Source organism: Panulirus ornatus, chromosome 50 (assembly GCF_036320965.1).
Source record: "Panulirus ornatus isolate Po-2019 chromosome 50, ASM3632096v1, whole genome shotgun sequence".
In the NCBI taxonomy this organism is placed as follows: Eukaryota; Metazoa; Arthropoda; class Malacostraca; order Decapoda; family Palinuridae; genus Panulirus; species Panulirus ornatus.
The window spans coordinates 8,402,340-8,427,523 of record NC_092273.1 but is presented as its reverse complement, the minus strand read 5'-3'; the positions used below and the strand labels follow the sequence as shown (position 1 = coordinate 8,427,523).

Sequence of the window (25,184 nt, the reverse complement as noted above, 5' to 3'; positions counted from 1 at the left end):
ATGGTCACCTTAGAGTGATGCAACTTGTTTACAAAGTAACTAACAACAGTAGTAATCTGGTTACAATGTTATCACATTGGATCTCATAAATGTATGCAGAACTGTCTTATAATCAGCTGTACCAGCGGCTTGTTGATTATGTGTATTAAAGATCTGTCAATGGAGGAATGACCCTCTGCTTTTCCTACATTAATGCTTCTGTGGATGGTAGACATGGGTTTCAGTATATTATATGCAACAACAGGAGAATGGATGTGTGCATATGAGGCAGTTTTTTTTTTTTTTTTTTTTTTTGTTCCTGACACTTCATTATGGCAGAGAGATGGTTAGGTATATATAAAGGAATTTTGCGATAGGAAGACATTATTCACATGTAGAGCATTTTATGATTAACTTATGCAATTCATAACATATAAAAATATGTACATTATTCACATTGTAAAAATTCTGCATAAACATACATTACTTGCATACATCTCTAAGTTTACACATACTTCCCTTGTTAGTCAATGTCTACAAGTAAATCCTTTCAAGTTTTACATTTAAAAATATTCTCTGTATTTCATACAAATCTGTCTTTTTGTACACAATTATCTACATTTAACAGTTTACACTCTGAATGGCACTTATGCTTGGACACTGTGACCAATAGGTTTGAAAAATGGCCTGGGATTTCTAAATCCTTAGACTGAGCCATGGTCAGAGTAATGACCAAAACACATTCCACTCCATGAAGGTAAAATAAACATTCTATGATGATAATGCACAAGCTCTGAATAAACCTGGCTGTTTCCAGGGAATATATAATGTAGATCTGTCCACTGCTGGATGCTGAAGGGCCAAGAAAATGCATATCAGCTACAACCCTATCTTTATATTTAGTGTGCATGCTACCCTTAAAAATTTCTGTTCTGTCCTAATAGAGATACACTTGTAGAGTTGGTAGAGTACCATCTCAACTATAATTCCTGAGTGTGTAAACTGTATGTAAAATCATACATATATAAATATATATATATAAGCAAACTTGCAAATTATTTTCTTGCCCACATTGAATCTTGAGGGCCTTTTTGTACAAGCTGAGCATGCGAATATTTATTAAATTTTACTGCTGTAACTGTTCCCACTTTAACCATTGAACAGCATCAAGCTCCTTCTCTTATTAGTGTCATACATTGAAAGTCTCCACGTTTCCTCATCAATTCATGTTCTCCATCACCTATCTTGTCTTTAATCAATATAATCAAAGAAGCTCTCTTTCTCTGTCATTTTCACAGCCATTTATTTCTCATTATCATTACTTTCACTGGAAGAGTCTGAAGAGCTTTCAGAGGATCTACTGTTTTCTTTCTTTGTTCTTGATCTTCTCTCTTCCCTAAAAATATGACTTTTTCTATTGTCTTCTCTCATTTTTGTTTTTTCTATCTCTTCATCAGTGGAAGTAGAATATGAACTCTTTTTTGATTCCTTTTTTTTAGATGCTATCTTATCATTATCACTGCTTTCAAATGAAGGTTTTCTTCTCTTTTTCTCTTTTCTTCCATTCTTAATCATCTCTTCTTCTTCATCATGTTCACTGGATGATTCACTGGATGATCCAATCTCAACATCACTATCATCACGATCCAAGTCAGGATTAATCTCTGCTGTTTCCTCAAAACATGGATTCTCTGCTTCAGGAGTAATCTCTTCCAAATTTTCTGTATGTTCTTTTTGCTTCTTGGCCCATTCTTTAGCCTTTGCCAGCAAAAGGAGAGAAGGTTTGGCTGCTTCATCATCTGGAAAGATATAATCAATGTACTCTTCCCACCGGGTTTGAGACCCATCATCTGTAGTAACCTGCCGACGGCGTGTAACTTTCCTGGGCATCAATTTCTTTACTTTATCTTCATTTTCAGCATCACCAAATTCATCCTCAAAATCTCTCCAAGCTTCAAGGAGCATCAACCGTTGCTCTTTTTCTTGGCATAAGCGAAGAGCACGATTAGCTCTTTGGAACACTCCTCGAGCATGAACAATATTATCTTCAGTGGTCATGGAATGTTCACACTTAGCAAAGCTAATCCAAACCTTAACATGATGAGTACGTTCAAGGAGCCGTTCATATAGGCTTCGAACACGGTCCCATTCTTCCTGCTCTACCTGCAAAACGAAAATTTTCAACATTAGATGATCAGACCCTTATCATTTAAGTTTGTAACTTTGACACAGTAAGCACATGTAGTAATACCAGCCTAGTTTAAAAAATGATATATATATATCTTCTTTTCTTTCATACTATTCGCCATTTCCCGCATTAGCGAGGTAGCGTTGAGAACAGAGGACTGGGCCCTTGAGGGAATATCCTCACCTGGGCCCCTTCTCTGTTCCCTCTTTTGGAAAATTAAAAAAAAAAGTGAGAGGGGAGGATTTCCAGCCCCCCACTCCCTCCCCTTTTAGTCGCCTTCTACGACACGCAGGGAATACGTGGGAAGTATTCTTTCTCCCCTATCCCCAGGGATAAATATATATATATATATATATATATATATATATATATATATATATATATATATATATATATATATATAAGTGTTTTAGATATCTGGGAGTGGATCTGGCAGCGGATGGAACCATGGAAGCGGAAGTGGATCATAGGGTGGGGGAGGGGGCGAAAATTCTGGGAGCCTTGAAAAATGTGTGGAAGTCAAGAACATTATCCCGGAAAGCAAAAATGGGTATGTTTGAAGGAATAGTGGTTCCAACAATGTTGTATGGTTGCGAGGCGTGGGCTATGAATAGAGTTGTGCGCAGGAGGATGGATGTGCTGGAAATGAGATGTTTGAGGACAATGTGTGGTGTGAGGTGGTTTGATCGAGTGAGTAACGTAAGGGTAAGAGAGATGTGTGGAAATAAAAAGAGCGTGGTTGAGAGAGCAGAAGAGGGTGTTTTGAAATGGTTTGGGCACATGGAGAGAATGAGTGAGGAAAGATTGACCAAGAGGATATATGTGTCGGAGGTGGAGGGAACGAGGAGAAGAGGGAGACCAAATTGGAGGTGGAAAGATGGAGTGAAAAGGATTTTGTGTGATCGGGGCCTGAACATGCAGGAGGGTGAAAGGAGGGCAAGGAATAGAGTGAATTGGAGCGATGTGGTATACAGGGGTTGACGTGCTGTCAGTGGATTGAATCAAGGCATGTGAAGCGTCCGGGGTAAACCATGGAAAGCTGTGTAGGTATGTATATTTGCGTGTGTGGACGTGTGTATGTACATGTGTATGGGGGGGGGTTGGGCCATTTCTTTCGTCTGTTTCCTTGCGCTACCTCGCAAACGCGGGAGACAGCGACGAGGTATAAAAAAAAAAAAAAAAAAAAAATATAATATATATATATATATATATATATATATATATGGTCTGTTGGGGATGAGAGAGCTTGGGAAGTGAGTCAGTTGTTGTTCGCTGATGATACAGCGCTGGTGGCTGATTCATGTGAGAAACTGCAGAAGCTGGTGACTGAGTTTGGTAAAGTGTGTGGAAGAAGAAAGTTGAGAGTAAATGTGAATAAGAGCAAGGTTATTAGGTACAGTAGGGGTGAGGGTCAAGTCAATTGGGAGGTGAGTTTGAATGGAGAAAAACTGGAGGAAGTGAAGTGTTTTAGATATCTGGGAGTGGATCTGTCAGCGGATGGAACCATGGAAGCGGAAGTGGATCATAGGGTGGGGGAGGGGGCGAAAATTTTGGGAGCCTTGAAAAATGTGTGGAAGTCGAGAACATTATCTCGGAAAGCAAAAATGGGTATGTTTGAGGGAATAGTGGTTACAACAATGTTGTATGGTTGCGAGGCGTGGGCTATGGATAGAGATGTGCGCAGGAGGATGGATGTGCTGGAAATGAGATGTTTGAGGACAATGTGTGGTGTGAGGTGGTTTGATCGAGTAAGTAACGTAAGGGTAAGAGAGATGTGTGGAAATAAAAAGAGCGTGGTTGAGAGAGCAGAAGAGGGTGTTTTGAAATGGTTTGGGCACATGGAGAGAATGAGTGAGGAGAGATTGACCAAGAGGATATATGTGTCGGAGGTGGAGGGAACGAGGAGAAGAGGGAGACCAAATTGGAGGTGGAAAGATGGAGTGAAAAAGATTTTGTGTGATCGGGGCCTGAACATGCAGGAGGGTGAAAGGAGGGCAAGAAATAGAGTGAATTGGAGTCATGTGGTATACAGGGGTTGACGTGCTGTCAGTGGATTGAATCAGGGCATGTGAAGCGTCTGGGGTAAACCATGGAAAGCTGTGTAGGTATGTATATTTGCGTGTGTGGACGTGTGTATGTACATGTGTATGGGGGGGGGGGGTTGGGCCATTTCTTTCGTCTGTTTCCTTGCGCTACCTCGCAAACGCGGGAGACAGCGACAAAGTATAAAAAAAAAAAAAAAAAAAAAAAAAAATGGTTCAATGCCATGGTTTGTGGCTAATGAACTTTTCCCAATGTATTTTACATATAAATTGTTGAGTTTCGTTTAGTTTCCATGATTATATCTTATCTTTGGTCTTGAAACTTCTCATTTACCCTATGATCAAATTAAAGCATTACATGGTCACTTTTTCCAACTGTTGTATCATGTATGATATTCTCAATATCCATGTGAGCATGTACAAAGATATAATCTAGTAGATCTAGTGTATTGGTCCCTCTCATCCTAGTAAGTTTACTGAAATGCTGGTAAAGGAAATCTTCCTTTATACATTCCAAAATCTTGTGTCTCCAAGACACCCTGTCACTATCAGAGTCCCCTAGTCTATTTCTTTATAAGTGAAATCCCCCATTATCAGAACTCGAATATCTCCGAGAAATGCATGCTTTGCTGCTCGATGGGTGTGTATGCAAGTATGTGTGTGAAAATACTAAAACAATAACTGTTATTAACATAAATGCTCACCTCAAAATCTATGTAGGACTTCCACATATATTCTGGCATATCAAGACGTGGTTGTGCAATCGACAGTTCATAAATACCTCTTGCCCGATCAGCATCATTCAACATGGCTTCCAAAGTTGCAAACTGGATCCACATTTTACAATTTTCGGGATCAAATTCAGCCCACTTTTCATACAGTTTACGGCATCGGTCAAACTCTCGCAATTTAATTTCAAGGTCAATGTATCCACGAAAAAGCTTGTGCTTTGGACACATTCCTATAGCTTGTCCCTGGAAAGACAGAGATTGTATTATTCCATCTACTGAGAGGTGTGTGTAATTACCTATTCGTACAGTAGAAAGGGGACTCCACTCTCATAGCACCCCATATCTTGATCATTCTTTAGCATAAGTAACTTTTTGAACATCTATATACTCCTGGCATTTCCAGTTTCACAGCTAAGTTTCTTATATCCATCCACCACTCCTACACTAACACAGTGTTTTTCATGTCCTCTCTCACAAGTTTTGTGCCAGAAATTTCTGTATGCTGTCTGCAGTCACTGTGTCCTCACCCAGTTTATTTCATTCATCCATCACTCTTATAGTATAAAAGTGCTTTTTTTACAACTTTTTTTGACAAGTTCTAGTTTATTTCATGTTATGTCACCTGTTTCATCCCTATGTCTTTCAAAGAACTGTTCATAGTCTATGTTATCAATCTGATTAAAAGACTTAGAGGTTTGTGAACAGGTTACCCCTCAGTCTTCTCTCTTTTATGGTTAGCAAACTTAAGGCCTCTTGCCTTTCCCTCTAACTAAGCTGTCTTAATTCTGGTACCATCTTTGTTGCCATCCTCTGGACCTTTTCTTTCACTTGAAGCTTTTTGTGCTTCTTTAGGTACAGTGACTAGACTTGAGAAGTATATTCTAGTTTTGGCCTCATGCAGAAGTGAGCAACTTGCTAAATATTTTCTTTTCAATATATCTGAATTATATTTTAATATTAGTTAATATCTGCCCAAAGACTGATTGTCTCCTTTACTGTTCTCCTAGTGTGGGACTCAGGCAACAGATTAAGGATGATGTTAACTCCTGAGTAAGTCCATCTCACCTACAGATTCCTGAAGCTTATTTACTGCAATAAATTATTCATATCAAGACTTTCTCTCAATAAGTCACATCCTTCCTTCCTTGTGCAGTAAAGCATTGAAATTCTCATCATTCTTTTACCTCTCTCTTCCAATTACCTTTCCACCTTCAAAGAGTTGGGTCTACAACTTTCTGTGGAGCTCAAATTAATCCTCACTCATAAAAGAATTTCAATTTTTTTCATTTTACACACTAAGCTAATTCATCAAATGAGATCAACAACTCCATTCATACCATTCTCTAAGCTAAAAATGCTTGCACTGCAACTAATCCCTAGTCATTCCTCTTGGATATTCCATGTCCTAATCAGTATTCTCCTTACATCTGTCCATCTCAAATTTGAACTGACACATTTTAGCCTTGTCATGAAATGATCTCTTTTTTTTTGAGTAACTACTAGGTATAACTAAAGTCTAATCTAACCTTCTAGACATCATGTGGTAACAGCTTAACAGTTCACATATATCCCAAACAAAAAGGAAACTGGGAAGTGTTATATGTTAGGTTTTGAAAGAAAAACAAAAAATCATGAGGACACATGTAAAACTGAAAGACAGATAGGCATATTAGGTAAAGGCATATAATACAAAATGTATTAGGCATTGCATTGGCAAATAATAAAAATCATGTTAAGAGTAATTTTTCAAATAGATTAAGACTTACCATTGCCTTTCTTGCTGCTGCGAGGTCCTTTTGACGAATCTCAAATTTACCATATAAAAGCCATATCTCAGCAAATGTGAAAATCTTATGTGGAATGAGGCGAAGACACATCTGGTACACCTGACGTGCCCTCTCAATGTCCTTAGTAGTGAGCTCCTCAAACAATGCATAATAGATCCAAAGGTAGATATATCGTCGCCAGTGCCGTTTCTCCTAATGAAAATCATCAGTGATAACAATTATATACATACAAATGAGCTGCTTTTCCTAATGAGAATCACCAATTATGACTTTTTTATATCTATATACTGCAAAGATTATTCTATCTCCATATATCCCTATACTTGTATAAATCTAAATATTCCAAATTGAAGATCATGAATAGGCTTATTCAGCAAAAGGCAGTAACTATCACTACTACGTTCAGCTAATTTGAAGGTACGATAATACTAACTACACTAACCTTTAAGGGTGGAACACAAGCTATGGCTCTCTCATATGTCTCTCTAATGAGATCAACATTGCCATCTGCCTCCAACATCCGAACATAATCAAACCAAGTGTCATAATCGTGAGGGTTTGCTTTCACAGCTTCTTCATACTGAAATTTTCTCTTACTAGTAATAACATCATCAATTGAAGACTTATCTCCATATTTCTTTTCATGTCGTGTATACTCATTATATAGGGTCAAACATTTTTCTTTGGGCATATGATCAAGGGCATATCTGTAAATAACTCTTGCACGATCATGTTCTTTCTGACCTTCTTCAAATTTTGAAAATGCAATAAATAAACTTTCATCAAGATGATCATCTCCAAAGAATTGAATAGCACGTTCATAAACACGTCGTGCACTTTGAATGTAGCCATGGTTCTCTTCAAAATGTGCATACTTAATCCAATATTTTGGCTCTGGATGGACATATACAAAACGCTCATAAATTGCCCTTGCTCTATCAAGTTCCTTGTATCGCAACTCAAATTTGATGTAAGTAAGCCAAGCCTGCTCATCTGGCTCCCATTCCATCCATCGCTCAAAGACCTGTAAGAACATATGACAATGAATTATGGTATAACCTTTGGCATGTTACAATTGCTTTTGATATCAAGAGACAAGAATGACATGAGGTAAGGCTACCAAGACCTCAACAAACACATCTGAATGGAAATTCCCTAAACATAAAAAAAATTGCTGGTAAAGAAATGCACTCAGATTTCCAGCCCTAAGTTATGCTTTTGTACATCTTAGTGATGGCTGACACTCATCCTCTCCATATGTCAAAGCATTTCAGCTCATTCTCATCAGATCTCATGCATATTCCCATTACTACCTCATCTCTCTTCTCCCCTTTCGTTTATTTTTTGTTCAACCCTCCTACCACCAGTCTTCATTCTAATAATCTGGTCCCATATTAGCTGACAAATCATCAGGTACTGCAAACAAGAAAGCACCAACTAAATTATTTTTTACAGGTAAATGACAATTCATCCTCAGAGTTATTAAAATGTCACTTTTTTTTTTTTACAGATTATTTACTATTATGATAAATACTTGGATAAAACTAAAAACTACCAAGAGCTATGCAACACTATAACAGCTTGTCTCACCTGTCTACAACCAGCTGTGTTCTTGAGCATCTCCTCCATGTAGGTGTACTTGTACCAGAATTGGTTTGCTCGAGGCAAAATAGTGACAGCTTTATCCCACACATTTCGTGCATGATTGACCTGAAATATGATATCTAGTTTCACCCTAATTCAGTGCAATGATCATCATTTTCAACCAACTATATAAACAGTATCACTATATATATATATATATATATATATAGCTTGAAATATAGCATATTTTTGTGTTTTCCATAAAAAATTACACAAACAACAACTGAGCCAAAGTATGAAAGGACTAACTTGTCGCATCCGCATTTCCATCTCAGCATACTTTAGCCATAATGTAATGTTTCGATGGTCAACATCTAGTGCTCTCTCATAAACAGATCTGTTAGAAAAAGGAAGACTATATGAACATTTTGAATAGATTAAATTTATATCCTTCATTTTAAAAAAATCAAATATATATGCTTCATTCATTATCATGTAAATACTGCAATACCTTATAACAGGGGGAACAGAGCAAACAACTACCTTGAGGGAAATTACCTAAACAACACCAAAATAGCTTTCAATAGAAAGTTTCTACCAAATACACAAGGCTCTACCTGGCTCGACGGATTTCTTGCTGTTCTTCCTCCCATTTTGCATACTTAATCCAGTTAGAAATATTTCCTCTATTTTTCCGAATGTTATCTTCAAATGCACGCCTCTTCTTCAAACGATATTCTTGAAGTTCTTCTGGGTCAGATATCTTCTGACGTGGAGGTGGAGGTACAATTTCAAGTTCTCTCTCTTTAGCTTCCCGTAAAAGTTGTTCTGCTGTTATCTGAAGCTCAGCAGGAGACTTATCCTTCACCTGGGAAATTGTAATAAAAATTCAGTAATCTAAACAATAACCCCAATTTGACCAAAACATACTCAAACATCCATACATCAAATATTTGTGCCATAAGCTCCATAGCAAATAATGCATGTCTAATAATGGTGCCATATGCTCAAAAGAACATACTGCAGATGTGTGTCAATACTTTTATGATGATTTCTACATCAGTTTTGAACACCTACTCTGGAAAATCCCTGCAAAAGTTGTTGGCCTAACTTTCCTGACCAAATTTGAAGGATGCCATGCTTTCTTCAGCAATTAGAGACATGTATAAAACCAGATGTCAACCTAAATTCTAACATGCAGAAATATTAACAAGGTATAGTTACCCAATGATAACTGGTGGGAATACAATATGTGCTCTCCCTACCTGAGGCCCCATGTTACTATGCAGTGTGAACGAATGCAATTATGTATGGTTCAGATGATGAAAACAGTCAACTACCATGTTCATCCATGTCAGACGAACATGAAGAATGATTCAGAATATTGCAATCTTCAAGCACGAGAAGTTAAGCCAGGTGGATCATCCATGTATGTATGTGTATGTATGTATTTAACAAAAAAAGTACATTTTGGCTGCTAAAATGTTAATTGTGGTTTTTGAAGATTCTACTGATTTTCAGGTGTTACAAACACTTTTACAATTATCAACTTAAAAGTTTCATAGCCCTTTAAAATAGCATAATGTATTTCTAAGCTCAGTTTTACCCATATCTCATCAAACACTATATCACTTCTTGTAAGTTTAAACAATCCAGTAATATGCATTTCCTTCATGTCTTCTTTTTATACATATTCGCCATTTCCCGCGTAAGCGAGGTAGTGTTAAGAACAGAGGATCGAGCCTTAGAGGGAATATACTCATTTGGCCCCCTTCTCTGTTCCTTCTTTAGGAAAACTAAAAACGAGAGGGGAGGATTTCCAGCCCACCGCACCCTCCCCTTTTAGTCGCCTTCTAAAACACGCAGGGAATACGTGAGAAGTATTCTTTCTCCCCAATCCCCAAATGCTAAGCAAAGTTAGCTATAAGAGGTTTTCATAATGTCTGTTGATTTCTTTGTTTCACATACTTTTGTTAGTAAATCTCAGCTCTTCAAAGCCCTTTATACTAATGACTTACTAGATGTAAAAAAAAATTATTTCTAGCATCATATAAATTGGACTAAAATAGATAAAATAGAGAGGAAAAAGAAAATAATAACCAGAGACAATATTCTACTTAAATATAACTCACCTTTGCCACTTTAGGCATTTTCTGGGGCTTGCTTGCCATGGTTGCTTCTTTAATGCACCACACTTGCAATAGATCTTAACGTTTCACACGAATATATTCGCCCGTTCTTGAAAAAGACACTTCTCTGAAGAATAAGACAGTTCTGACACTTGTCTCTGTGTCATATATATGACTTGGGCGGAGCCTTTCTGCTCCCAGTGTTGTACACAGTTAAACGTTTGGACATCAGTCACAACCACTGTGGCAACAACACCCGGTCACTTTGTAAACACCAGAGACTCCAGGACCAAACTATTATGGTGTGTTGTTCTCCCAAAAGAGATTTATTTAATGTAAGATAATAGAGAAGCTGGCAATATTTCAATTTTCACTAATGTTTGTCAATTTTTGATTTATAAAGTCACATTTCAAAATCATAATAGCGTGATTTCTTCATAGTGCATGAAACAAAATCAACAGGCAAGCCGAAGTGACTGCGAAGCAATAACTTTCCTTGATGAAAAAATCAAGAATAGAATTAATTCCTGTCATCCTGCACGCGTGATTTTTCTATTTCTGTTTTGAGTTCAATGTACAGCACAGACTTGAGATAAAAAAATATCTTTTCTCCAAAAGGTTGGTACCTTATTAGAGGGGACTGTGTCAATCCTCCCATTGAGTTATATAGTTAACTTGATAATGATTATAATCTTACTAATCTTTTAAAGCATTTTACCCTACGTAAGAAAAAAGGTTTGTACACGAGTGATTCATGAAACATCCTGTTTGCCTTCACATCCTTTAAAACTCTGACTTTTATAATAATGAATTTTTTTCTTCCTGTAAAAGCATATTATTTTGTTTCATGGACGAAATTCTTCTTGATGGTTGGTATCAGCGGTTATCAAATATCATGAAAATATTTTCATTCATAACTCGTCACCGTTATCATAATTAACTTACTTCTGTACAACTGTCATATTTTATGAAAATTGGACTAATATTAACGATAAAGAATCGCTGTTTCGCGACAGTGTTCTTTCAACCCTCTATATTTTGAACTTTTAATCATTGTCTTACCTCCATTTCAAATTTCACAATTTTCCCATTTCTTTCTTGAAAGTTCAGAATTCGCCTTCCCCTCTTAAAATTCATTATTGCCCCCCCTCCCCTGCCATGAACAAATCCTAAATATGCATCTGTCTCCAACGCCATCACCTTCCCTGCTAAACTCCCCTCTTGAGGGGAAAGCAGATTTGCACTCTTGCTTACATCACTGTCAGTTGGTGGAGCTGAACTCTTTCAAAATGATAGATATTTTTTGATGAAAACCCCGTAGGCGTCATATATGTTTGAGACAAAAATTTACGAAATACCACACATCTTACTACCTATACCTGACATTATTCTCCTAAGCCTTGGCAGCAGAGCAGGATGACATGATGGGGTGCACATGTAATTAGCTTTTCACCAAGCTGAGCTGTACAGGGAATCCTCACAGAATAAGGGGGTTTACATTCTTGATTTGTTATAGTGTAATGTCGTCAAGTGAATAATTTAAACCAATGTTATAAGGGTATGTTCCACACCAAAAATTTTACATATCTAATTTTCATGTATGGACAATACCCAAAACTGTTTGCCATCTATATACTGCAATGACAACAACTTTTGCCCTTTCACTAGTAAATCAGATGATCATTAATAATTCTTACTGAAAAATGCTGGTGGAGAGGTAGACGGTGGTGGGATGGAATTGGGATGAACGTTTGTCAAGCCTTCTTAAGTTTATCCATTTCAGTTTGTGCTATTGAAGTTTGCTGATGTATTTTGGGTATCATATTGCCAACTTCAACATTTTCAAGTTAGGAAGATCTTACTTCTATGGCACAATAAGAAAATAAAAGTTTTGTATTCCTTGTGAAAAGTAAGTATCAGTGGCTGGAATATAAGAATCTAATGTTATTTAACTGTTGATATCATTATAAAAAGACATTGTAACTGAAAAACCTAACAATACACAAAAATGTTTCATTATTAATAGAAAATATTCAGCAGAAATACAAATATTCTTCAAATGCTTCTATTGTGAAAACTCAAGTTTTGTTCCATAAACTTGTTCACCAATTTTTGGATGTTGCCATCACAAAACATTGACCTCTGAGTGGTCATTTTTCCGCGATCCCTTGTATATCATTTTAGATTACCTAAGACTACCATACAAAGACTATGCTAGGGATATTGGACTGTTGCAGTCCTCTTAATCTTCTGCTACTAAAAGCAAATTGGAAATTGTACTTGAAAATTTCATTCATCCACGTTATTTGATATTAAATGATTTACTGAAATAAGCTTTTTTAGTTTTGTTTACAGCGTATCTGTACCTAAAGAACATTACAATGTGATTCTGAGGTGCATTACTTATTCTATTAATAATAAATCATAAAGGCTAAATAAAACAGAGATAACACTTTTTAACACTGTATCCCACTCTGCAGGTATCAAATGACCTTGCAAAGAATGCAATAGTACATAGCCCAAAATGGCATTTACCAATTTGCAGTCTACCCAACTGAATAGCCATAGTACAATTATACCAGGAACATAGAATCCTCTTAATAATATGGTACAGTTTTCAACATTCTAATGAGCATATGAAGTAGTTTTTTCTTCATTCACTCCAAAAAAATGTTCCTATTAAGGAGTTATTATATTTCACTCACTTTACATAAAGAAATAATGACTAAACAATGAATGTTAATCTAGGTGCAAAATAATCTAAAATTTTACATAAAATGTACTGAAAGAAAAAATACCATTCCTGTTTTTACAGATACTTATGAGACATGGTGAGAAAAAAATAATGTGTGATACTGATGGGAGTGTTGAAAGCACACACACACACGCACTCGCACACATGCAACAAACACACCAAAAAAATACCATTTCTATAAATTTTTGACCTATGAATCACTGACTTCTCCATCAAGTACATGCAGCCAGCTCTATAGGGCAGTGTTAGATCTATCAAAGGAAATTAGTCCATAATGACTTGTCATATCCATCCTTTACATACAAACATATGTTGAGTTGCTTCCACTATATTATCTTCATGATGATTGCTATATGAATGTGCAATTGTGAGACAAACACACAACAAAAATTACATATTCACATAAATTCCTGTTAAACTAAAACACATTGGTCTGCATCCATAAATACCCATAAATATCATAGCAAAGAAGGAACTTTTACAAATGTCAATAATTTTTTGCCACAGACTGAAAGCCAAGTAACAAGGTATTAGATTTAGAATTACAAAGTTTTCAAGGACATATCCACATCTTATGCATTTTCAACATAATCAATATCTAGGAAAAATCAAACCCAACTAACAGTATTCAAATTCACAACTTATGTAGCCCCAGTGTAATATGTGCTTTGTTAATAAGAGCTCATGTAAAGAAAGCTTAACTGATTAGTACATTGGGAAATATCCTATAGGCAAGATTCTTCTTAAAAAGGCATTATTTTCCTTCAAGCCATTTTTCCATTTCCCCAGACAAGTTTCTTTTCATCTCCTAGTGCTCACCACTTTTCTTGATTGTTGGATAACTCGTTTCTCTCAACTATCACTCTGCTACTCACCATGTCTTGCTTGTTGGTTAATGAAGAGATAGAGGGTTAGAGAGAGAGAAATTGAAACTTTTGTTTTGGAATTGGTGAATGGTATAAAAGCAGGCTAAATGAAGGGTGTTAGTGGTTACTTAAGAGACTGGATAAAGTTTTTGCAACAAGTATCAAGATGATTGATTTCAAATGTAAAATCTAAGCAACTGAAGGGGAAAGCTCTGATGCAAGATCTTAATGGCTGTATAAGATATGGAAAAGTGAGCCGTAGGCTGGTTTGAGGTTTGGGAGGAAAATGAAAAGGAAAGTTATTCGCCTTTTGTGTGTGTGTGGTGGAGGATCCAGTTATGGACAAATGATCATATCCATGCGTGCCTTTAATTATGAAAAGGTTTAAAATGAGAAAAAATGAATGAAAAATATTTCAAAAGTTTTGGAGGAGGTAGAAAATGTGCCTTTTAAAAGAAGCATATCATAAGTGTCAGGAAAGATGTAAAGGAATAAAGAGTTCAAAAGCTCTTCAACACTGGGGAAGAAACATATCATAATGGCCCATCCTTGAGTTGCCAAAGGCCACACAGTAATTATTTCATGCAGTACTGTGCAGAGTATTAAGTGGTCTATCTCATGGTGGGAGCACACAAGCAGCAAGGTCTTGGCTGCTGAAACTAAAGTAGTATCTATATGTGAAGGAAAGTAAAGTAATATCTACAGATGAGGAAAAGTGAAACAACTCTTGACATACAGCAGGTTGATCAAATTTTAAAGTCTGACTGGGAAAACTGATTTGATGGACTGCTTTGAACAGATTATTCCTTTACATAATTGAAACAAGTGTTCTGAAGAGTTAATGGCATCTAAACAGAACTCCCAGTTTCATATGGCAAACTTAGTTATTTGGATATTTTCCAAGACAGGCTACATGTAACAGTGGTATCAAGTGTTTGTTTTGAGTGATGGAATTAGATACATCTATGATGGGATAGTTTTGAGGGGATTTAAAAAGTCTTGGAAAGATATATGGGGTTCACAGGCATCAAATTAAATGCAGTGTGTCTGTCCCACTGGAAAATTCTGTTTGAATCTGAGTTTATAGATTTTTAGTTCTTATATATGAATCTTTCAGATGGTTATTCATAAATAAACAAGGTATAAGTACGAACAAAACAGCCCATGGAAGATCTGTTTGTGAAAAGAAGGAATACAATGGGTAATGTATAAAACGTAGTCTATGATGAAATTAAGAGGAGGATTAACAGTTTACATGACAATCAAGAGAGTGTAAAATGAAAGAACATAAAAAAATGAAATGTCAATGTAAAGCAGAATGAAAATGCAGAATAGTAAGGAAGTTACACAAAATAAGGTTTATGTAGATGCATCTGCGAAATGCACTAGCACAAGCTGCCCGATATATTCCTGGGAGGGGAAACAGCATAATGGAATGAGGATGTTGACACTTAGGGTGGCCATTGTGCGGAATGATCTTGGAGAACACAAGGTGTGGCCGCTGGATGACTGGCTCCTACATTTACTATTTCAATTTGTGACTTTGATTTTTCATTGCTTTTTTTTATGTGTCTTATAATACGTAAATTTACATACACTAACAACAGTAATATAGATACTCTATTTCGGGTTGTATGTCATCTATTTTCACATTTCCCCATCATCAGGAATAAAAAAAAGTACTCACATTAAGCACCATGATCATAGTCTTCAGTGTCATTATAATAAAAAATATTACATATAATTCAATATGTAGAGTGCCACGATAAATATTTATGATTTTCTATATTTTCTCCATTTTCAATTATGTACGTACATCATTTATTCTTACATCTGATGGAACAAATAATGAAAATATGGATTTTTGGTAAATCCTGTGAATAAGGACAAATATAGTCTTATTGGAATGTAAGTGTAAATTTCTGGATGATGAAGTATTAGAATGTCAATGTATGTTTATGAATGACATTACATACTTTACTAGAAAGCCAGAGTAAATTCAATAGGTGAAAAAAAAAAAAAAAAAATCCAATATGAGATGCTTAATACACTGAAAAATGGGGAGCAGTGAAACTAATTGGAAATGAAGATAGTGGCTGTGAATAAAGGCCAAGTAAATGAATGTCTTTGAAAAAGGTTAAATGAAATTCAAAATGCATACAAAATGCTACATTAAAAAGAAGTAACAGATGCAAGGAAGACAATGAGTAAAGTGAAGGTGTGCAAAACAAGGCTGATTACTGAAAAGAAAAAGCTTGTATGATACTGATAGAAAAATCAAAGGAAAATATGGATGATAATGAAACAAAATTTAATTTAAGAGACCTTGTTGTTAGCTCAGAAGAAGTAAACATATGTGGGGAAATGGTAAAGACAAGGCAATAAAAGTAGGAAGTAAGTGAGGCAGCTGAAGAAAGAACCCCCCCATGCCACACTGCTCCATCTCATGCACACCTCAAACCTTCCTGCATGTTCAAGTCCCTAGACACTCAAAGCATCTTTCACTTTATCCTTCCACCTCCTCCACAGCTCCCTCATTTCTTCATTCTTTCCACTTCCAACGTGTATATCCTAATAGTCATTCTCTCTATATGTCCAAACCATTTCAACACTACCTCTTCAGCTCTCATATACACTCTTTCTCACTAGCACACCTTTCCCTTATTCAATCATTTCTTATTCAGTCATCTTTCCTCACACCAGATGTTGTCCTTAACCATTTACTTTCCAGCACACTCAACTTCTATACTTTGTCATCTAGGGCAATACAATGTACCTATACAACACTTTTTGTATAACATTTTTGAAATGCTATACCACCAACCATACCCATCTTTGCCCTCATAGGCAGTGACTTTTCCATAAACTCCTTAATGCACCCAGGGCCTTAGTCCTTCACCCAGCCTAAGGCTTAATTTAGCTCCCATGGTTCCATCTGCGGCAATGCCTACTCCCAGGTATCTAAAACCTTCTCCTCCAGGTTCTCTCCAGTCAAACTAAAACTGCATCCAACCTGTCTCCCTCCTTTGCTAAGGTTTATAACTGACTTTAAATGTTAAAACAAGAAATTAACTTATAATACATATAATAAAAAAAAATATCATAAAAGAACACAAACAAACCTTCCTTAGCAACAGTAATCCTCTTTCATAGGGGTACAAATATTTGTGAGCCTGTTTCTGCAATGCAACTGTCAACTTAGTGCCCAACAGAAACTTCATGATGACGATCATCATTTTATCCCTGTATATCACTACTTTCCTTCCATCAGTTCCGTACCTTATTCATTATTATGTAAATGCATGTTATATTTGTGGCCGCCAGATGCATGGGTACCATCAATATTGCAATTACCAGTCTTATACTTCAATAAAAGTCCTTCCCCTATGTGTCTGAAGGTTAACTGCAAGCTGGAAAATTTTTGAGGGTGAATTATTACTGCTGGTGACATAGGGTACTATTTCATGGCTCAAGGTCAATCAAGGATATTTCATACAATGGGAAACATTAACAAGTTTCTTGTGTGTTTGGAACTCTGGTCCCTTGTATGTGGGTGTGTGTGTGTGTAAAACAGGATTAAAAGCTTCCCCTACCTGCTTCCTGTTCATTCCTTTCTCTGAAATTTTAGTTTACATTCCAACATCCTTACCAAAAGTATCAGAAATTAAACTCCTGTAACCTTATTTTCAGATCATTTAACTATATTTCATGCTCCAACTCCTGTCTCATATACAACTTGCTTTTACTTGCATTCTAATTCAATACTGTTTTCTTATGAATTCCCCACATACAACTGTTAAAACTTATTCTGTAACTGCTCACCATGGTATCATATGCATTCAGTATAATACCCAATACGTGTGTGGAGGAGGGTAGATGTGCTGGAAATGAGATGTTTGAGGACAATATGTGGTGTGAGGTGGTTTGATCGAGGGTAAGAGAGAAGTGTGGTATTAAAAAGAGTGTGGTTAAGAGAGCAGAAGAGGGTGTTTTGATATGGTTTGGTCACATGGAGAGAATGAGTGAGGAAAGATTGACCAAGAGGATATATGTGTCAGAGGTAGAGGGAACGAGGAGAAGTGGGAGACCAAATTGGAGGTGGAAAGATGGAGTGAAAAAGATTTTGAGTGATCAGAGCCTGAACATGCAGGAGGGTGAAAGGCGTGCAAGGAATAGAGTGAATTGGAACGATGTGGCATACCGGGGTCGACGTATGGTCAATGGATTGAACCAGGGCGTGTGAAGCGTCTGGGGGTAAACCATGGAAAGTTCTGTGGGGCCTGGATGTGGAAAGGGAGCTGTGGTTTCAGTGCATTATACATGACAGCTAGAGACTGAGTGTGAACAAATGTGGCCTTTGTTGTCTTTTCCTAGCGCTACCTCACGCACATGCGGGGGGGAGGGTGTTGTTATTTCATGTGTGGCGGGGTGGCAATGCGAATGAATATGGGCAGACAGTATGAATTATGTACATGTGTATATATGTATATGTCTATGTGTGTATATATATGTATACGTTAAGATATATAGGTATGTATGTTTGCGTGTGTGGACGTGTATGTATATACATGTGTATGTGGGTGGGTTGGGCCATTCTTTCATCTGTTTCCTTGCGCTACCTCCCTAACGAGGGCGGCAGCGACAAAGCAAAATAATAATAATAATAATAATACTTATTTTTTCCAACAGTCCTTATTCATACTCTCATAAATTCATTGTTTCCTATAACCTCCCTCGAAGATGCAATAGAGTGCACAAAAGACACTCATGGTAACATGATGCACCTTTACTCAAACTAAATGAACTAAACACAGGTTGTCTTTTCATAAAACTTTTAACTGCTTTCAGCAACTGAATTTTTCTTATCCACATTTGAAATATTCTAGCATCCCTCTCTCCAAAATTCATTAAACATTAGTAAGTTTATCTTTGTTTAAATGTGATTTATAATATACTTTCTAAACTTTCAAAAATTATGGTCAAGCTTGAATTTTCTTCAAATACGATAACTGGTGCATCTTTTTTCCTACTGACCAACATGGAACAACCAAGACATGCTCCAACTATGAATATATTTGAACTATCTAGTACCTAAACATTAAATCTGGCCAAATGACCACAACACTTAAATTTCTTTAAGGTTTACTAACTCTTCCCTTTACAACATATAGAACAAAAACTTCTTTCAGCCACAAATACCCAGTGAACTGGCTTAGAATATGCCATTGTGTTACAAAAACCAAGTCAAGCAGTTACTGCTGTAAAGATCACCTGATTTGGAGAAAAACCAGAGTTGATACATAATTAGTCCATAGAGTCAGGAACATAGATTAAAAGAATAATGTAAATATACAAAGAAATTCAGGAACATTATATTGCACCTCAGCTAAGGGATAGTACTTTATAGATCTGAGACAGACTATGGTAATATCATCTGCACTACCTTCTACCTACCTTCCTGCCACAGGAACCCATTCTATCTTCTATAGGGCCACCACAGTGCTCAGGAAGCCCATTACATCCACCAGGTGGGACCAAAGGTCATTACTTGTAATAATGCTTCATGTGTGTCTCTGTGGGGCAACACAGCTGTAAATGCTCAGTCTTCACTGTAGTACTTGCATCAAGGGAATGAAGGGTCGTAATATATATCATACTAATGTTTGTTTATATCAAATCTGTGATTGTAATGATGTTCACAGCATTGAGGAGAAAGTTTAATTCATATTTGTCTGGGGCTTGCAGTTTCCAATGGGAGTATGTCAGGTAAGGGAGACTTTACAACTGAGTTGGGGGGAGATGGGTTTGGCTGTTTAGTGTTTGTTGGGTTATTTCAGTATATATATGTTTTGTCTAGAGTTGTAATTGAAAGGCATGGGGATATGTGGGTAGAAGTTGCTGAAGTTTATAGCAGAGGTAATCTTTCCATTTCTACAAAGGAGCTGGTTGTTAGTTATTGAGTGATTTGGATGGGAAAGGTCTTGTGCTACTGTAAAGAGCCAAGTGCCAAGTGTACTGGAGTGGGGTTGTATTGGAAGAATCTTTGTTTTGTTATGAGGAAGTTAGGTGTTTATGGTTGCTAAGCAGCCAATGATTGCTCTGAGTGCCCCGTTTTGTGTGCTTAGCAGCTAAATATTTGTTTTTGACAGGGTAGATGGCCAATAGGTGAGGTGCAGCTTAGTGTGGAGCACATGAATGGTGTGTACAGGATATTAGGGAATTGTTTTTCTTATCCAAATTTGATGCCAGTTGGTATTTTGCAGGCATTTAGTTTGTCTGTTGCTTTTGTGTCAATATTTGTGGTAAGGACAGTGAATGTCAAGAGTGTGTCATGTGGGATGCAGAGAACAGTTGGTGTTTATTAGAGCGGAAGCAACTGCCCATCTGAGGTGATGGAGGTGTGCTGGTTAGATTTGTGTCTGCATGAGGTCAAAACAGAGACTGAAGAGTTCAGTGGATATGCAGATATTCTGTTCTGGCTGAACTACTTTTCCAATAGTATGTCTGCTGTTGCTTTTGTACTATCTGGGTGCTGTGATGTAACTGTAACATAATCTGCATATGACACGACCTCCATACTGTGGTCTGCAAGAAGTAATGGGATGTCACAAAGGAAGAAACTAAAGACTATTGGAGGAAAAACTGCTCCCTGAGGGACCCCACAGCAGAGTTTAATCTAAGGTGGTTAAAGGTGGTCTTTATGGAAGACTCTGGCTTAATAGCCAGCTATGAAACTGGCCAACCTCTTTTCATCAGTTGTGTAGGTTAATGGCAACAGTGTCAAATGTTTTGTTAATGTCTAATGCCACTAATAATGTGCATGTGGGGATGCTGCAGTTGGCCGACATCACCTATGATTTGCTGTGAAGTATGGTTGTAGTAAGGTTTTGGCATGACAGGGTCTAAAGCCATCTTGTGTAACAGAGTGGAACATTTTGCTTCATTCTGTTGTCGATCAGTTTTTCACAGAGTTTGGGTACTGAAGACAAAAGTGGTTTGGGGGTTTTTATGACTGGTACTATGTTGGCAAGCTTCTAAATGTCAAGGACTTAGTTATTTTGCCAGGAGTGGTTGAAAATGATTGTAAGTACCTAAATTTCAACTATGCCACAGTACTTTTTGTAAAGTCAGATATGTTGTCAGACCTGTTCTGATAATCAAATGTTCTTACTCATACCTTTAAATGAAGCTAAATGATAATCAACCTTCATGTTATATCAAGACTGCAAAAGATTAGGAGATGTCACAGTTACTTCTAAATTCATATGTGAATATGACCACTAAGTGAGGTAAATTTTGCATCAGTAACAATTTCATCTTATTTTGATACAATGAGACAAGATTACCATGGTTTTAGTCTGCTACAAATTACTATCCAAGTTAGGCAACTAAAAACTAAAAATCAACAAACTCAGGGAAAAAAATTGGCAGTTCTTGCTACTTGGCTAGCAGATGCCCCCTTAAAATGCAAGCTGGAAACAATTTCTTAAACCAAATGTACTATTTCCATTAATTGCTGCATTCAGTAACCATGTGATTAAAGGAGATTATGGATATTTTCAGCAAACATAAAAGAAGAGGAAAAAACATTTCATAAATTATAATCCAATTAGTTGAAAATAATCTCAGTACCCATGTCTGCAGTAAAATTAGAATTTAATGGACATCATATAAAATATTCTAAAACAATTTATTACTTAGAAAGCTACTCCCCTTAACAGAGATTTTGAATATCAAGTTGACAGCCTAAGCTTGTTCACATGGTTCAAATGCCTTCAATAATAACTGAATTACTGAAAAATCACAATATTAGTATCCTATGACTTCTTTAAGAAGTAATTCTGGTCACCACCTTCTAATATCCTTGGTATGATGGATCAGGGGTGGACATTTTATCTACTGTACAGCAGTAGTGCTTGACCAGTAGACATAAGAATAAGAAAAAACAGCATTCTATAAATAATAATCCTGTCTACAGGACTTTCAAAAATCTAAATCTCATAAACCTGTCTGCAGGACCCTCAAAATCCTACATTTTAGTCCCCATGCTCGCAATAAAATGATAATTAAATTGATATTACATACAAGTTTCCAAAATAACATTATCTAATATTAGAAACCCATTTTCTTTTACAAAGATTAGAAAGTTGACAGTCTCTAGCTTATTTACACAGTCCAATCTTCTTCAATAACAATTGGATAATTGAAAAATAACAATATGGTATCCTATGAGTTGTGTGAAAAGTGTTCTAGTCGTCGCCTTCTGATCTCCTGTCGATCCTCTGGATCTGATGGATCAGGGTCAGGGGTGGATGTGTCAGGTACATCAGCAGTGCTGCTTGACCAGGAGGATGATTCTGCTTGAATGCTATTCTGGTTGCTGATCGATTCAGATGATGTCACCTCAGGTCTGAGTAGTTAATACAAAACCTCTATTAAATGGTAGGATTTAGTGTGTTTTACTTATCTCTTGTATAAATTTAACCAAAAAACTGAACTGATGAATATCAATAACACCCAGCCATTTTCAAATGATAGTATGTGCAATACTGGGCTTTAAGAACAACAGTAAACAGATAATATGACACAGAAGGGACTATAAAGAACATGAGTTAAGGGCCCTCATCACTACTGAATGTTAATTCTGATCTAGGAGCATGTAATTGGGGTATAGACAAAGGAATGACAACAACCCACAGTGTATTTTATTGGGGGTCACATATGTGACTAAAATGTGAGAAGGTTAAATGAATTCAGCAAAATCTGTTTTCTGTAAAGTGACTGATTTCTCTATTTGCACACAAGAAGCTTGAAGGTCATGTCCTAGATAGTATTGTAGTTTCTATCTATCTATCTATATATATCTCATGCCCGTTCCAATTGGAACTCCCTAAAAGGGGTGGCCACAAAAACAGTCTTCATAACTAAAGAACTCCAGTGCTGCTTCTTAGCCTTTAGTGCCTCACACTTAACAGGCCACTAGCAGAGGGCAAGTTTAGTGTGGTGTTTGCTGAGGCTTCTATAAAACTAGTATTGTAGTTCTGTCAAGGCAGGTGGACTACTGCTAATGGCCACGTAAGAAGTGATCACTGATAAGCCAAACCCGTTAATCCTTCTGGTGCTGAGGACTTCAATATACTATTATGAAGCAGGATGCTATGAATTTTACACCCATAATTTCCTTCATATATGGACAGGGATAAGTAGACTCTTTAGCCATGGCCACCCCCTCGATGAGAGTTCCCATAGGGAATGGGCATCAGGCATACAATAGAATAGATTAGAATTTCATACTACCAAGTTTATGTTCTGTTTGCTGACCACAAATGACAACCAACACACAGAATGAGTCACCATAGTACATCTGATAGAATATCTTGAGACAGCTCCATTTGCATTCTTTCTTTATTTTCTGTTAGCAGAAAATTCCTTAATCCATCTTCTTAATTTACCTTTAGTGTTTCACCTTGACACTTTTTCAAACATTCCGTAGTTTACTACATCAAAAGGAAGAATGCAGTGAAAAATACTTTGAAGTTTTGAGTCCTGAACATTTAAGATGGTGCGAAGCCTGTATAGGATGGATAAATTGGACTGATGTGGTGTACTAAGGGCATCATGCTGTCAATGAAACCATGGAATATTCAGCAAGGCTTGGCTGTAGATGGTGTGCTCTGGTTTCAGAGCATTGTACATTATGGCTGGAGTGGATGAAAGCAAATGAGGCTGCAGCTCATCTGCTCTTGGTGCTACCTTGGAAAGTGGGATATGGCAAAACACTATGAGGAGAAAAATTATCAAGCTTATTCTGCTAATGAACCACATAATTAATTCTGACAAAAAAATAATTCCTCAGGATTACTGATGTGGTTTCTGAGTGATAATATACATTAGATATAGAGCAGCAAGCAGCTTACTTGAGCCAGAGGCTCTAGTGATGTAAAATCTTTAATGAGGAGTTAATGAACGATAGATGAATATGGGTACAGAATCATGTGAAAAATCTGGGTAAATTACATATCATAATGATGAAGAATGAATAACTGTCATTAATTAATACACCAACATATGGCTGAAATTTGATTAAAAATAATGCAAGGGTTGAAGAAAAGCTGAGGGAGTATGGTATGGAGAGGATAACTTTAAATGGGGATGGTAATTCAAGGTATGGGAAGCAAAATATGCAAAGGTCTTGCGCAGTTGCAAAATGCAGATGTACATCACTTTACAAGATGCATGCATACTTGCCAAGACATGCAATAAAACAAGATATTCTACATCAGGTATATATCCCAAACAGATGATATGAACAGATGAAAAAAAAAAACCAGAAGCTCAAAATTTGAGGAAGAAGCCAAATGAACATTTGGAGGAAAAAAACAAATGAACATTTGGATGAATGAATAGGCAGACGCCTACATGATATATGAAGTTTGCATGTATGTGAAATGTGGTGATCTGGCTAAGAGTAAGGGATAGGACTGTAAAAGAAAACGTGAAAGGTGCTGAAGCTCACTTAGCTGCAGGAAGCTCATCATTGCTGGTAGGTGGTGTATGCTTGGCCTCAAAAGGAATGGGTGTTGCATTAGCTGACAGGTGAGTTTCTGACTGCTCTGTGGACTCAACAGGCTGTTGTGAGGTCATAGTGGAATCTGATGCTTTAGGTGCTTCACCTGAACCTTGCTGTGAACTCCTTGTGCTGGTCTGATTACCCCTATCTAGGGAAGCTACAACAGATGCATACTGGTTCATCTGTAATCATCAAAAGTTATAAAACATGTATGAATACAAGTCAAAATTAAAATGTTCAAACAGATAAGATAAACTATTTCTGAAAGACTGAAAGTTGGATACATTCATTTATATAGGTAAATTCTCAGAACTAAACTATGAAAGAGTTATCAAATTTGGGGATACTATGGAAGAGGAGCAGCGGCATGCTAACTACTCAGTTTAACTTAGTACAGAATGCTTATCAATGTGTTTCTTTTCAAAACTGATCGCCCTTTCCTATGTAGAAATGAAATGCTACGAACAGAAAAAAGAATGGCATCAAAACCAGAGCCCCTATCCACAGCCAAGCCCCACAGACCTTTCAATGACTTCCCATGACCATAAAGATA

The 25,184-nt window shown here is 36.8% G+C and overlaps 2 protein-coding genes across 2 annotated transcripts in view; both read right to left on the bottom strand.

Annotated features, from left to right (window-relative positions):
• Positions 1-363: 363 nt before the first annotated feature.
• On the bottom strand, positions 364-10,709 carry crn (pre-mRNA splicing factor crn). Its single transcript, XM_071691354.1, has 8 exons — positions 10,444-10,709; positions 8,929-9,179; positions 8,621-8,708; positions 8,318-8,437; positions 7,170-7,751; positions 6,707-6,919; positions 4,914-5,183; positions 364-2,142 (listed from the first exon to the last, which is right to left on the bottom strand). The coding sequence occupies exons 1-8, from the start codon at positions 10,480-10,482 to the stop codon at positions 1,282-1,284; spliced, it is 2,424 nt and encodes an 807-aa protein (XP_071547455.1). The 5' UTR covers positions 10,483-10,709; the 3' UTR covers positions 364-1,281.
• Positions 10,710-12,887: 2,178 nt separating this feature from the next.
• The window catches only part of sip3 (septin interacting protein 3), a 35,442-nt gene continuing 23,145 nt past the window's right edge, over positions 12,888-25,184 (bottom strand). Inside the window, exons 11-12 of the mRNA XM_071691353.1 lie at positions 24,578-24,813; positions 12,888-22,471 (exon numbers count right to left, since the gene is read on the bottom strand). Of these exons, the coding sequence (XP_071547454.1) occupies positions 22,288-22,471; positions 24,578-24,813 (420 nt within the window). The 3' untranslated portion in view covers positions 12,888-22,287. The remainder of the gene's footprint in view (positions 22,472-24,577; positions 24,814-25,184) is intronic.